General features: G+C 44.6%; 1 protein-coding gene across 2 annotated transcripts in view; it reads left to right on the forward strand.

Annotated features, from left to right (window-relative positions):
• FOXJ2 (forkhead box J2) overlaps positions 1-14,181 on the forward strand; it is a 31,454-nt gene extending 17,273 nt beyond the window's left edge. Inside the window, exons 3-11 of one of the 2 annotated variants that reach the window (XM_081207771.1) lie at positions 900-974; positions 1,769-1,837; positions 3,264-3,404; positions 3,675-3,870; positions 6,025-6,354; positions 7,991-8,092; positions 8,260-8,460; positions 10,118-10,216; positions 11,804-14,181. In XM_081207771.1, the coding sequence (XP_081063897.1) occupies positions 900-974; positions 1,769-1,837; positions 3,264-3,404; positions 3,675-3,870; positions 6,025-6,354; positions 7,991-8,092; positions 8,260-8,460; positions 10,118-10,216; positions 11,804-11,883 (1,293 nt within the window). In that variant the 3' untranslated portion in view covers positions 11,884-14,181. Of the gene's footprint in view, positions 1-899; positions 975-1,768; positions 1,838-3,263; positions 3,405-3,671; positions 3,871-6,024; positions 6,355-7,990; positions 8,093-8,259; positions 8,461-10,117; positions 10,217-11,803 lie in introns of both variants that reach the window. The other variant, XM_081207770.1, reaches the window with a different exon arrangement.
• The last annotated feature ends 1,303 nt before the right edge of the window (positions 14,182-15,484 follow it).

The following is a 15,484-nucleotide window of genomic DNA, read 5'->3' on the forward strand; positions in this document are numbered from 1 at the left end:
AGATTCCTATTTCGAGTCAGAGGCTCTCTTCTGTGCCAGTGGCAGCCAGCCGCCTTGGGGCTTGTGCCACAGGCTAAATCAGAGCATGCCATTGGCTAATGTGCCATAGCAAATATGCAGTCCATGGCATTTCACCATGCTAGAGGTAGGTGGAGGTACACGCCATAACTACCACTGTGTGCTGCAGATTAGTCACATGTGTTTCATGCAGCCTTAATTCTTCCTGCAGAGTAAAGGAGAAATTTAGCTTTTTGGGGTTCGGTGAGTCAGTCTGTGCTGTAACTTTTGTCTGAGGAGCTGTGGTGGGAGAACTTTCTGCACTTTACTCAGTTCCTTCATGAGGGACCTTCCAGAGGCCACTTGCCAGGGATGTGCAGGGCCAGAGGAAGAATTGGGCAGAGAAATGCACAGAAGGCTACTTTATAGCAACACAAAATCTAAGGGTTTCTTCAGTCACATATGCCTCCATCTTCTGGGCCTAAGGTTCCCCATCCCTGGAGTAGAACATTGGTTCTAAGAGAAGACCTTGCCTTTTCTCTGTTCAGAATTTCCCATTGTGTAGGTAAGAGACTGCATCCTGGTGGGGAGACTGGAACAGCTCTTTGGGGTTGGAAGCTTGGCTTCTTCTTCTCCAAAATACCGCAGGTGGGATGACTTCCAGGGCAGCTGTGGCAGGTGGAAAGAGGCTGCTTAACCCTCACTGTTCTTGCCTGCCACATCCTTCCCATCCCACCCAGCACTCCATCTCTGGCTCCCCCCTCTTGATGTCGCAAAACAACAACCATAGCTGTGCCTGGGAACTCTGGCTGAGGGGAAAGCAGCAGTCTTTGGGCTAGGGAGGTGATAAGGGCATGGGTGAGCAGCCTGCCTATTAGCTATGTCATTTTTTCCCTCCCTAGAACTCCATTCGTCACAATCTGTCTCTGAATAAATGCTTTCGGAAAGTGCCTCGCCCTCGGGACGACCCTGGAAAGGTGAGAGGGATCAAGCTAGACATTTGACCATCATGGTGGGGAGGTGTTTTTTTTAAACCAATGTTGCATTGACTTCTAAACCCTCACTCCTGCTCTTGGCAGAAATTGGACTAATGTGAATGAACAGATTAAGTGAGGACATAAAATATGCAGGCAAGTTAAAAATTCTGCTGCTCCTACTCCAGGCTAGAGCAAAGGTTTGTGTATAAGTAGGGCATAGGTATTTACTGCTCTGCTGAAGAAGCAAGGAAAGAACATTCAGGTTTTGTTCTTCTGTATCTCTCAGTAATAGTAATATTAATAGTAATAAGTAATAAACTCTAGTGTAGATGAAATAGCTCTGACTTCTTCGGTATGTGCACGTTTGGGAAAGCTAAGAGAAGGCAGTGGGTCTTTGTATCCCAGACTGCAATATGTGTGTGCATGACCCCAGGACTATCCTGCAACAGGAGCAAAACATCACATTTTTAAAGATTTTACTGCATTTCTGCCCTGGTCATTCTTTTTCATACTTTTACATCAGAATTGCTGTTCTTGTCCAACCTGTTCTTCCCAAGAGTTTATTGGAGACTGAAGGAGTATTGGGATTGTGACATCACAAAAAAGTATCAAGGATGATGTTGCAATGATGTTGCAATGTAAAGAAAGGACCTGTCTTGTGCGGCAAGAGTAATTGATAAGCTGTGGCAACCTGCATGCTCTTTGGTATTATGGGTTGCACTGCTGCTGTTGCTATCGCTGATATCAAGGGTTGGTTTTATACTCCTTTCACCAGTAGATCTTATTCCTTGCAGGGTTCTTACTGGACCATAGATACCTGTCCTGATATTTCCCGGAAGAGGCGTCACCCACCAGATGATGATGTGAGTGTGGCTCCCCATTCCTACCCTCAAAATCCAAAGCATTTGTGAGATGATTAAGAGATCCACTTTTTCCAAAGGACATGATCCTACATGGCACAGAAGTAATGCATTGGTCATAAAACTCAGGCTTCTGCGAGCCTTCACTTTCGTGTTTTTTTAAAAGCAAGTTTGTAGCCTTTATGGGCTTGAAGCAATGTTTGTCAGTGCATGAGCAATGTCTGCTGAGATTTGGAAATAGAGAAGAATTGCATAAGATTTGCAGCAGCCAAAGGAGGGAAAGGCTTCAGTGCCTTGCCCCCTTTGCCCTTTCTTCCTCAGCCTGCTCCATTATTAGCAGAATCAGAATTATTATTATTTAAATAGCAAAATACATAATAAATTATACACATGTGCTTAATTTAAATGACTTTAATTTTGTTCTTTTAAATTATTAACCTAATGATTAATAACTGTATTAGCTATATTGCTCCAAAAACAGCATAGATTTATTAAATCATTCAGTAGGGCTGCAATGTTTTGCTTGCATTCTTGTGCACACATGCCTTGGAGTAAACCCCACTAAACAGAGTGAGACTGGCTCTAGAGTAAATATGCAATAATACATTAAATTAAAGAGTTAAATTAATTAATTAAAAAACTTTTAATCACCCAAAAAGATGCTGCAATTAATTGTACAGCAATTTAATTTTTATAAATATTATTTTTAGTATAAGAGCTTAAAAGAAGCATTCCATTTTTTTTGTGTGTGTTCAGTGGGTCTGGGGGATGCCTCTTCTAAGATGATGCCTGTCCAAGGACGCTGGACAGTTAAGTCCAGTCAAAGACGACTATGGGGTGTGGCGCTCATCTCACTTTTCAGGTTGAGGGAGTGGTGTTTGTCCGCAGACAGCTTTCTGGGTCATGTGGCCAGCACGACTAAACCTCTACTGGTGCATGGAGGACCGTGACGGGTGCCAGAGCGCATGGAAATGCCTATTACAACACATACACGCCTCATCTAAAAACAAAGAAAGTGCTTTGTGCTGTAGAAACACTGTTTTAACCCATATGCAGATTTAATTGATAGATCAGTTAATTAATCAATTGAAACTTATAACTAATCACATAAAAATTATTTAATTGGTTTGTAGCATTAATGGAAAGTTCATGTGTTATATTTCACAAAAGGTTTCTTCAATAGTTATGTCTTGGCTGGTGGTCTTAAATTGGCTCACTGCATGTGAGTCCGTTGTTCAACCACTAGACATGGAGTTTTAATTTCCCTCCTGCTCTAGCACATTGCGTGGCAGGTGACGCTCTCCTTGACTGCCATACTTGCCCCTATCTAGTCCTATCAATTTTCTGTCAACTCTAGAGTGAGTTGTTTCTCTGCAGTTTTACTTCTCTGCCCATGTGTTTCTTATGCACATATTTTCCATCTGTTCAGCTGTCCCAGGATTCCCCAGAGCAAGAGGCAAGCAAGAGCCCCCGGGGGCCTGTTTCTGTTGGGGCAGAATCATCGCTGTCCCCTGAATCCACCCAGCAGCTATCCTTGCAAAGCACACCGCCTATTGGCAATTACAGTCAGGTGAGTCGAGGGTAAGAAGAGGGAGAAGCAGCGGAAAAAGGCTGCTGCTGAGGGGGAGCAGGGAGGAGGGAGGAAGAAAATGGGGGAAGGCCATTGAAAAGCAAAAAAGGACATGGGTGGTGAAGGGAAGGGGAAAGGAGCTGCGGCACAGTGGCTTGCCTTGGATGTGGGCCAGAGCTAATAGCTCTGGAAATGGGGGAATTGTACATATACAATCCCTGGTTTCAAAAGGCTAGAATTCTATTTAATACACCTGTTTATCTTCAGCAGAGCACAGGGCCTGTGGATGTGGCAGCAACAGTGGCTGGCGGTCAGAGCCGTGAAGGTCCAGATGTGCCACCTCCACATTACAGTAACAGCAACGACTTGAAATTCTCCTATTCTGAGATCAACTTCCAGGACCTGAGCTGGTCCTTCCGAAATCTCTATAAATCCATGCTTGAGAAATCCTCCTCATCCCAGCATGGTGAGTAACAGTGCGAGGTATGATCGGGGGGTGGGGGAGGGAGAGAAAGGGAGAGAGAGAGAGAGAGAGAGAGAGGTGTCTGCACCCCAGATAATCATCTTCAAATCATAGAATTGTAGACTTAAAAAAGAGACCCTTGGGAGTCATTTAGTCCAACCCCCTGCAATGCAGGAATCTCAGCTCAAGCATCCATGACAGATGCCCATCCAACCTCCGCTTAAAAACCTCCAAGGAAGGAGAGCCCACCACCTCCCAAAGGAGTCCCTTCCACTTCCAAACAGCTCTTACTGCCAGAAAGTTCTTCCTGATGTTGAGGCTGGAATGAGGCCCCTACACTTGAAGAGCCCTTCTCAGCTGAAGAAGTTGGCCTGCTCTAGAGGACAAGTTAGAAGTCCTATGCCCCTTTTTCAATGAAACCTCCTTTTTTTGTAGAATGCATACTGAATTAAAAATTGCTACAGAACTATATGCTCAATAATGGATTGAGTGTTTTTAGCTGACCTCTTGGGTTAGGGACATGCCTATACTGTAGGGAAAGGGGAAAGATCAATAGCTAGAAACAGGTTGCAGAGAAAGATTACTGTAATTCCCCGTATAATTGCCACAGATTTTATGCATTTTTTTGCCCCAAAGTGGGGTGCAACCATTATGTGAAGCAAGAATTTTATTATTACTAAATTTTATTATCACTAAGCTATCTCAGGAAGATGCAGGTCTTATCATATCATGTGCCTCACTCAAGGCAGCTATGCTCGCCTGCACACTTCACTTGCACCTATGGAAATACAGTATAGTATACTGACATGTGCACTGAGAATGCTAAGCTTGCGGCTTGCAATGCACAATGTGCAAGAGAAAAATGTGTATCCATATCCCACTGGTGAATACATTGCTGCTCTGTTTAAGTGGCAGGACAAACAGAATTATACCATGCAATGATTATGGAATGAAAGGTAACCTGGTTTTTGGACTGAAAAAGCAGGGTGCGATGATCATTTGGTGAAATATGGTACTTGTTTCCCAGCTCCAGAGTAGGGTTGGGCGATCCACATTGTGGTGTATCACCAGCCAAACATTGTGGTTTGGTGATGCTGAAACTAGCTGCAGTTGCCCCAGCCTGCGAGGCACTGGGTGAAACTGCCACAGCTGTCACCGCGGGAGCTGAGACACTTTCACCCTAGGGCCAGTGACAGCTGGCCCCAGCCTGCTGCTCAGCTGGGGGGCAGAAAGGCTCCAGCTGAGCGAGCCCCATGACTCCCCAAGACGGAGGGAGCCCTGTGACGGAGCCTGACAGGACTCCGTTTTCAGGACTCCCTCTGCCTTCACTGGTGTGGGGGGCGGGGCGGGTGAGCAGCCCCACTGCAGCTTGTTGCTCCCTTGGCGTGCTGGGTGCTGGTAGCAGAGGGTCTCTGGAAGCAGCAGTGTCTCCCACAATATACCACTGAGTGAAGCCGTCATCGCGGTCTGCCCCTCATAACAGTCCTGGGCAATGATATATCAATAAATCGCCCAGGCCTACTCCAGAGTACTTTGCATTCTGTTAATCAGTTACAGCCACTGGGGGGCAGCATCTCATGAAGCTAATCTTGTCTTTTGTGTTATTCGCGTAGAAAAGGGGTGAAAAATTCTGGACCTAAGCTGCTGTTTAGTGAACATTGTTAGAACTGTGGTCACTGAAGTGCTAATGGCTTGTTTTATAATATTTGGGGTACTCGCCTCATTTCTAGGAAAGGTATAGAACTGATGTTTCTGCTACCTTTGTGTATTTTAATGCAGGAGTGGTTAACCTCAGTTCAAGGGCGTGATTTGCCCCTCCCATTCACACACAGTTTTTTCTGGCTGTCCAAGACCTTGCCAGTGTTGGCAGCCGCAGCAAAATAGTGAGATAGGGATTAAAAAACATGGGGTGGGCAGAGCCCAGTTCCCAGATAGAGGTGTTCACTGCCCCCTTGCCAGTCATCAGATGAGGAGGAGCAGAAGGAGGGCCATAATATGCCTGTGTGTGTCTTGTGTGTGTGCATAAGTGCATGTACCTGATAAGAGAGTGGGTGGCCATAGTGGCCCCTGGAGGGCTGGGCCCAGGTGAATGTGGCCCTCCAGGCTAAAAAGGGCCCACCACCCATTTTAATACTTTCCTCTTAATCCTCCCTTCAGATTTCTCTTCCCTCCTGGGTGACATGCAGCCCTCCAACCACAATTACTATATGTACCACCAGCAGCAGGTGCCCTCCTCGGTGGGAGCTGCACCCCCCCTCCACACTCCAACCTCAGAAGGCTGTCCATCCCAGGGTGGCAAGCAGCAAGGAGGTGACAGCTATGGCCCCCCACCTGTGATGTCCATTCACCCCTCTTCAATGCAGCATGGAGGATATCACCAGCATCAGCACCACCACCCGCACTCCCATTCACAGCAACAGCAGCAGCAGCAACAGCAGCAGCAACAGCAGCAGCAATCACAAGCTTCCATGAATAATGCTAGCTTTGGTGAGTTACAGAGTGGGCAAACTGACAGAAATATTCATTGAATTAAGGACAGATGGACTAGGCCAGGCTGAAAGCTTGGAGTTGAGGAGCTTTTGGCATGTTTCTTCTGAGCAAATCATGAAGGGCCGCTTCACAGTTTACATTTTTAGCTGTGCAATAAAGATAGTCAAGTATGAATGTGGAAAAACACACTTGTGCAGGCCTGCATTGTGCAGGAAGTCAGAACTGACTGCAGCTCTCTTGATTGTACCCTGCACTGGGCCTTGGGTTTACTCCAAGGTCCAACACTATCACTGTAGGCTCAGGTGGTTTTGACTAGGAGTGCCTATATCTAGCTGAGGCTAGTTCACCAGCTCCAGTCCCTTTTGGACAGAGATGATACGGTCACAGTACACAGTAACTTATGGACTGGATTGTTGCAAATTCACTCTCCATAGGGCTGCCCTTGAATACAACTCGAAAACTTCAATTGATCCAAATGCAGCTGGGGTTCTATTTAGAACTCCAATATAATCCCTGTTTTAAAACAGCTGCATTGGTTGCCGGATAGTTTCTGGGTTCAATTCAGGGTGCTTACGTTAGCGTTTAAAGCCCTTAACAACATGAGCCCCAAATTTCTAAAACTATCTTCTTCCCTTCAGATCCTCTCAGGTGTTAAGATCAGCAGTAGGGCCTTCTTGCTAGTTCCACTGCCCTCAGAAGTTTGGGGTGGCAGCCCAGAAGAAAAATTCCCTGGATTTGGAAAACCTAACTCACTACCAACCAGTTGCTAATCTCCTTTTCCTGAGCAAGGTTCTGTAGCTATTGGTCGCATACCAGGTGCTTTTGGAAGAAACTGATTTTCCAGATCCATTTCACTTGGGGTTTAGGCACAGAAACTGCTTTGGAAACGTGTCCCTGTTAATTCTTCTTGACCTCTCAATGGCTTTCGATACCAACAACCATGGTATCCTGGAGCAACTGTCCGAAATAGGTGTGGGTGGCACCACTTTGCGGTGGTTCCAATCCTACTTGGATGGTCATTCCCAGAGGGTGTTGCTTGGGGAATGCTTTTCAGCCATGTGGAACCTTCAATGTGGGGTCCTGCAGGGCTCTCTCCTATCCCCCATGTTGTTTAACATCTACATGAAACCTCTGGGTGGGGTTATCCACAGGTTTGGAGTACCTTGTTAGCAGTATGCTGGTGACACTGGGCTCTATTTCTCCTTTACATCTGAACGTGAGGCAGTGGAAGTGCTGGACCAGTGTCTTGCCTTGATAATGGACAGGATGGGAGGCAACAAACTGAAACTCAGTCCAGATAAGACTGAGGCCCTGTTAGTGGGTGGTTCCCTAGACTAGATGGCTTTAAATTTTGCTTTTAATTGCTGGGTGTTTGTGTTTATATCTATTATTTTATTAGCTTCAGTTTTTGTAAGCCATTATTGATGATAAAAGGAGCTTGGAAAGCTTTGAATGAATTAATGAATAAAACAGGGAGAGGAGTGGCTGGGTACAGAGAAGAGTTACGTTGTCCTGAAGAGGTAGGTTGTTCAGTTCAGGATTTCAGAGATAAATGTATTAGGCATGTATTTGGTGTCTAATATAAGGTATGGGGGTACACCCTGTTGACTATTTTGTGTCCCCCATTTTTCAGCATTTCCCCCTGAGTGGTGCTCCAACATAGATTCCCTAAAAGAAAGTTTCAAGATGGTGAATCGGCTGAACTGGTCTAGCATTGAGCACTCCCAGTTCTCAGGTGGGTCATGTTATGTTATTTCCTTATACCCTTCACTCTGGTAGAGAGGAAAAGGGCCCTTCAAAGGCTTAGAGTGGGAAGTAGAGATATAGAGAAGGATCTCTTCGGCAAGAATAGAGAACAGTGACGCCTAGTTTCTTACCTCTCTCTTTCTCTGGCCCCTGCAGAGTTGATGGAGAGTCTGCGCCAGGCTGAGCGTAAGAACTGGACTCTAGATCAGCATCACATTGCCAACCTCTGTGACTCCCTCAATCACTTTCTCACCCAGACCGGCCAGCTCCCTCACCTGGGAGGCCCACAGCAGCTTCCCCGAATCTCCGAGTCCTGTGCCATGAATAGTGGCAAACAAGAGCAGCCCATGAACCAAGGTACTCAGCAGGGCTTTCTGGGTGGGGACCTGCCATGCCAGGACAGTAGGTGAGACGGAATCAAAGAGGTGTAGCCACACCCCCTCACGTGGCACCATTTCTAGGGATGGGGATAAAAGGTTCAACAAAGCATATGTTTTTGTCACATCCGGTCTCCGTCTCGCAGATTTCCCCTAACCTTGATCTGTTTTGCCTGATCCCTTAGTATACAGGGGGGGAGAAAAGAAGAGTGTAGTTTGAGGTGCCTGTACCATCACCAAAAATTCTGAATGTTCAGTGCCCAGAGTATATCTGAGCAATGCAGAGATGGTAGCAAACACATGCTGCAATGTTGGCAACTGCCATTACCATAAAGGAGTTTCCCCCACTTACGGTAGGCTCAGATTTGCACAGGATGGATGGCTAAGCATGTCCAGTTCTTTGCCACTTTATACAGCTAGCAAGTGTGTGTCTGTGCATACTGAGAAATACTGTGTTTTACTGAGAGATGAAAATGTACCTCATGAATGAGTGCATGTGTGTCTGTTTCAAAAGGGCCAAGACATAGTTTATCAGCCTATCTCAGCTTTTATCGTTCTGACTAGTGTGAAAGACTCAAGGAAAACCATCAGGGACCTGATGACCACTTCTTAGCAACACACAGCGGTTTTAAAACAAGTTATAAGAAAGCATTCTGCAAAAGCTTATTCACAAGTCACCCATGGAACACACGGAGATAAGAAAGAAAGCCTTTGCTGAAAAGAATCAGAAGAATTCATAGAGCTTATACAAATGCAAAGACATATTTGCAGTTATCAAAGGATGTTCAGGTTGCCCCAGTTTTCACTGCTACAGTGAGATTGCATGGTATGAATTTATTCCACAATTCAGCCATTTTCAAAGAGTCTTCTGTTGTCCACAATGTATGAATCCTGGGCTGCACATGCTCATTATGTTGCATGGATAGAGATCTGATGACACATTGTGTGAAAACATCTGAATATTGTTACCTCTTTGACTTCAAATTGCACCCCACCACATTTACTCTAGTGCAGAAAAGTCATATGAGTAGTATAGGTTTGTAAATAACCGCTTACCTGTAAGAAATGCCTCCAGTTAATCCACAATGGAATTAATTATACAATGAAAGACTTGTAACAGTTTTCAAAAATTACTGAACTGGTGTATGAAGGCCTAGTGGGCTAGTAATTTTTGTGGATTTCTTTGCAAAGCTGAATTAGTATGCTTTTGAAAGAGCATTAAGAAAAAAAGAGGAAGTCTTTAAGAGTTGATCTAGCAAATTTATGTCAACTTTGTAAGTCAGTGCTCAGACATGGCTAGTGAGGTACATGAATTCACATACAACAAAACTGAAACCAAAAACAGATCTGTGTTTTGCAGAAAATGCAAATTGTACATATATCTTTTTGATTTTTTTTTATGTATTGAGAAAGTTGCTAATTGTTTTTCATATTTATATCTGGCAAAGGAGCCAAACCAGTTGAATGATAGAAACCATCCCTGATTTTCTGTATCCCAGATGATGCTACAGATAAACCTATAGGAAGACCTGAGAGCATGTGTAGAAGTCACATATCCCACCTTAGTCTTTTGTGTTCCCAGGTTGCAAGCAGGTAGCTGGGGCTATTGATGGTTCTTTTCCCCTTTTCTCTGCTAGTGAACTCTTACGGTCAGCCACAGCCTTCCCATCTCTACTCTGGGCCATCTCCAATGTACCAGATTTCCACCCAGGACACGCCAGGGTATAATCGTCCAGGTAAGGATGAGTTTTGAGATACTCTTTGAACACAAAAAGTTGAATAATTTCATTTCTGGCTTGCTCCAGGGTCTAGCTGGCAAGTATAAATCATCTGCTTTCTGCTATCATCTCTTTCTCCAGACATATGCAGATGATTTCTAGCAAATGTTTGAGTTAGGTGCTCAGTTACACAGGCTAAACCACCCACACATTGCTTGGCCCAATGCTTAGTTACTACAGTGGACCCTCGTGTCACGTTACCTTCGGGTCATGTAACTTTCGGGTTGCGAATGCGGCAGCCCCGGAAGTGTATACTTCCGGGTTTCGCCACGCATGCGCAGAAGCGCTCTATCGTGCCGTGTGCATATGCAGAAGCGGCGCCTCTAGATGCAGACTTTTCGGGGTATGTACGGACCCCCGGAATGAATTAAGTTCGTATCTGGAAGGTCCACTGTACTACAGGTGTAGAATGGAAAGACTAAAAGTGCATGGGACTGGGAAATTCAGAAAACAGAAAGAAGTACAAAAGTTGAGGTGCTAATATTTACCTGTCATGTGGTTGAAGGAAAGGCAAAAAACTGGGTTGTCTACTGCAACTCAAGAGGGGCACTGTCTATAATGTGCTAGTATTCTACAGCTGAGCAGACTTACTTATTAGTTCCAGTGAAACCCAGTGTCCCTGCAGACATTGTCTCTCTTTACCTACCGGACAGCAAAATCCACCAGGCCCTTGCAGAGTCTGGTCAAAATGCTTCCTTCCTTGCAATTAATCTCTAGTTTTATCCTGGGTTCTTTCAAACCTTTCAATTCATTTAAACATAGAAAAAATTATCCTTTGGGAAAGGGGCCTAGGGGTCCTGAATAATTCTGAAGAAAATGACAAACACAGTTCAGATACAAGGAGTATGGAGAAGATTGAGACAAGGAAAGGATCTAACTTAAGTTAATGACAGGGAGAAAAGCCATCTTCCACACCGACCTATAGAGCATCTGAAAGCAGAGCAGCCTTCTGGTGTGATCCCAAATGGCTGTACAAACTATGAATACAGTGTACATCCAGTAACAGGGGAAACTTACCAGTAAACCGCACCTCAATCTGAACCAGGCTTTTTACAAAGGTCCAGTATGAGCATGAGTCATTATAGTAAAAAGACACAGGTAATGTGTTTCCCTGGGTCTGCCTAAGTCATGCCAGCTGTTTTACCACAGGGTTAAAGCAAAGTCCACGACTCAGATCTCATTCTAATGAGGTGATCTCACCTTTGCTGGAAAATGGTCCAGCTTGGCCCTCTCAGGAAATGCAGGATATGCTTTTAGGCTCAATCCATTCACTCGCAAGAGATAACAGACAAAGTGTTGCTTGCATTAGATATGACATTGGATTCCGGAATTAATTGAAGCAATTGCAGCCTCCTGTTTAAGGGCCTGAATATGTTGACAGTCTCACATATGCCACCAGGGCCAAACCAAAAGCACCATTTGGGGGCATGTGCAGAGTTTCAACTGAACTGAGCTGCTCTGTAATGATCATAGTAGTTTATTATCAAGAATTCTACATAATAGACCACTTGTTTCCTGTTTTCTTCCTTTCTGCAATGCATTCAGGTCATCATCTGGTTCCACGGCCGCCTCCAGGTGCCAATGAGGAAATCCCTGATGATTTCAACTGGGATTTGATCACCTAGCAAGTTACAGACTTGATAGCACATCCCTCATGTAGGGTATGGGAAGGGGAGTCTGGGGTTTGGGTCACAAGACCAGCACCTTCAGCCTCTTTCCTTGCCTGTATATAGATATATATTCTCTACTTCAGCCAGAGAAGCTGCCGCAAGATGCTGCCGAAGATAATCCTTCCTTGCGCTCCCTGTTTTACCTTATTTTCTTCTTCTTTATTATTATTATTATTATCATCATCAATAATAGTGCACAGCCCTTCTGCTCCATCTTCCAGCTTCGGATTTTATGTGTTTACTGGCACCCTGTGTGGGATGGAGGGTAGGAAAACTGTTTTTTGGTGTCATGAGAAGACCTCGGAAGGAGGAATTCTTGAGGGCATCTTTCTCTTCCTGCATCACCTGCGTTTTAACAATCCCGCTTTCCCTTCAAGGTGGCCAGTGACTCTGTTTTATTGGCTACAAAAGTGAGAGAGCCCCGTGAATCTTGAAAGTCTGTAATAATTATGTTCTTTCTTAAATGTTGTAAAGGGGGAGGGGAGGGGGGGGAGGGTTAGACCGGCGTTGAAAGGAGGTCTGTGAACTTTCTCGCACCAGCAGGAGCAGCAGGATTAACAAGTGCACAGAATATGAGGCTCTGGGTGTGGAGAACAGCTGGAATATTGGAGTTTGACAGAGACAGGCTTGCCTTAGTGGAAGGTGAGGACTTCCCTCTAGCTGAAACATGGTGGTTACGAGTCTGCTGCTTGGTAGGGACTGAGTGTCTGGTATAGACGATGGGGGCCTTTACCTTTTTTCTACACTGCCTTTTTCAATCACTGCCATTTTGCACTTTCCCCCTCGGCAGACGAAGAAAGCTTGACAGGTCTGGCTTGTATCCGCATCATGTGGCTTGGGTACCAGAATCCTCAGGGCTTGACTTATCACACTTCCGCCCCCTCCTGCTGCCTTCTCTCATAATGCAGTAAGGCTCTTATTTGAATGTGCAGATAAGACATAAAAATCAAGAAGTAACTTCTCTACCCTGCAAGGTTTTGTTTTTTTAACTCCTGAATTTGACTTCCTCTCAATTCTCTAGAAAGTGTTGTGGCTTGTGATGCAAGAGTAGGAGCTGAGGGTGTCTTGTCTGCTTTATATAAAATAAGCAACTGGTGGTCCCTGTTTCCTGGATAAACTTAAGGTGAATGGAGGAATGTAATGCTGAGCAGAGCTTGGTGGGTGGAGGGTTTCTGGTAGAGGCTAAGTGATTGTGGAATATCTCTGTGAAGAAGATGCCGAAAGTGTATAGCTGGAAAAGGAGGGAAAGTTGGAAGGTCCCTTCCAAGTGACGTGGGGTCAGGAAGGGCAGAAGTTCAGTTGTATGGCAGTCCTGAGGAGACAAGGAAGAAGAAGGGTGCCAGTGTAGGATTGAATTTTGAACTGGATCTAGCTAGGTGACCTCTTTGCTGCTTTGTTTTACGTTTCTAGTGTGACTCTCTTTTGCCAGACCTCTTGTTAATCTGCATACTCTTTCAGCTGCAAGCCTGCTTTGTGTGAAGAGGAAACTTAAGTTGGAAGCAAAAAACATCATCGGAAAGTGCTGTGCCCGAGGGTGGGAAGGTTCTGTAGCACTGCTTTTAACTCACTGTTCCATTGGATTTTGGAGGGAGGGAATTTTTGGTTGTTGGGGAATGGGGCCATCATTGTGTGTACTGAGAGGAGTAGAAAATCCCTGAGCTGAATTCCTGGAGGAGTTTTAATGGTTGCCTACACTGTCCCAAGATGAGAATGATGTGACCAGGAACAGGAGATTCTTGTTGGCGAGTGTCTGTGGAACACGCTGTAGAGATGACTTCTCCTCCAGATGCCAGCTGGTGCTTTTTACAAGACGTTTTCGAAGAAAAAAATCCACAGAAGGTGGAGGGAATAAAAGATCACTCCTATAGGTATTTAAAGGCGCCTTGTTTGCATATGTAAATATATGCCAGTCAGTGTGCAAATTAGCCACATCCTCCCTTTTGCCTCTGAATTAACTGCATCATTCTCAAGTGGGTTAGTATTGGAATGGACACATGAAGTCATAGACTCAGCACTGGAATTCTGCACTGTGAGCAGCTGACACAGCCTGCCCTGGAAAAACAAGGGTCAGCAGCACAGAGGGCTGGCCGGCCAGCCTGCCTGCCTGCCGTGGAGAGAAATCCCTCGTCTGCCCACCCGCTTCAGTGCAGCCCACAATGCTTTATGTCAAGGAGAAGGGAGGGGGGTGTGGCCTCACAGATTTATTTTTTTTGCATGCTTTCTTAATTAAAAAAGTGAATGTTTATGGTTTAATCCCTTTGGTGCCCCCTGTTTTAATTTGTCTGTGGCAACTCGTAAGGTGCAACTCACATCGTTGGGCTGGAATTTGGACAAAGGAAATACAGCCTTGTCATTTTACATATGCTTGATTCCAGTTTATTCCTTACATTTGTACCACCTCATGTTACAACCAGAGCCCAAAGCCATCCCTTCGTGCAGAGTAGTGTCTATACAGTGAATTTTGCAGGAGCACACAAAGTGCAGAATTCAATGTTTTGAGAAACACTGCTTCCTTTTTCTTTTTAAAAAATGCTTTGTCCGTTATGATTTTAAAGATATTATTGAAATTGGGGGCTGAAATCCTAGAATCCAGGAAGGTGGTTGAAAATAGTTTATTTCACTAGGGATGTGGCTTGAGTGCCCTTGCATTGCTCCTTCTTATTATTAGTAAAAGCAGAATAAATTATACAGAATAATACAATACAATACAAAACAATAATCTTTATTGTCATTGTCCCATACAGAACAACGAAATTGAAAGAATCTACATCAGACATTCAAAAACCAACAATCCTGCTATCCCAGCCTGGTTAGCCCCCTAAAAACTCTGATACCCCATAATTAAATACAATATACTCCCATAGAGACTACTTTACACTGCGTTTAAAACCAAAATCGCATTTGGATAGAAACTTTCTCAGGCGGCTAGTCCTAGTCTTTATAACCCTGTACCTTCTTCCAAATTGTGGAATAAATTATGTAAACAGAGATAAATTACAAACCTAGACAGAGCTCCATGAGAGCAGATGAAGTTTAACTTTCATCTGTTCCGGCATCTTGATTTCCACAGTGGCCAACTAGATTACTCAGGGAAGCCCATAGGCAGGGCATGAAGGCGGCAGCTCTCTCTTGCTCATCCTCAGAGGCATGCCGGCTCTGGTCATGGAGTTTCTATACAGACATCATGACTAGTGGTCATTGATAGAATTATTCTCCCATGAATTTGTCCAAACCCCCTTTGAAAGCCATCTAAGCGGACAGCCATTAGCAGTAAATTCCATAAACTGATTATGCATTGGGGTAAAGAAGTACTTTACATTGTCCTCAATTTATTGCCTTCAGTTTAATTGGATGGCCCTGATTTTTAGTACCGGTAACTCACAACATACACACGTTTCACTTGTGCACATTCAGCTTTACACACTTGGCAATATATATATATATATATATATGGAGAAGAAAGACTTTGGCAATTCCACTCACTGTTGAACCCAATGTGTTTTGACTATACAGTCGTACCTTGGAAGTCGAATGGAATCTGTTCCGGAAGTCTGTT

This window comes from Podarcis bocagei (assembly GCF_964188305.1).
Source record: "Podarcis bocagei genome assembly, chromosome: 9".
In the NCBI taxonomy this organism is placed as follows: Eukaryota; Metazoa; Chordata; class Lepidosauria; order Squamata; family Lacertidae; genus Podarcis; species Podarcis bocagei.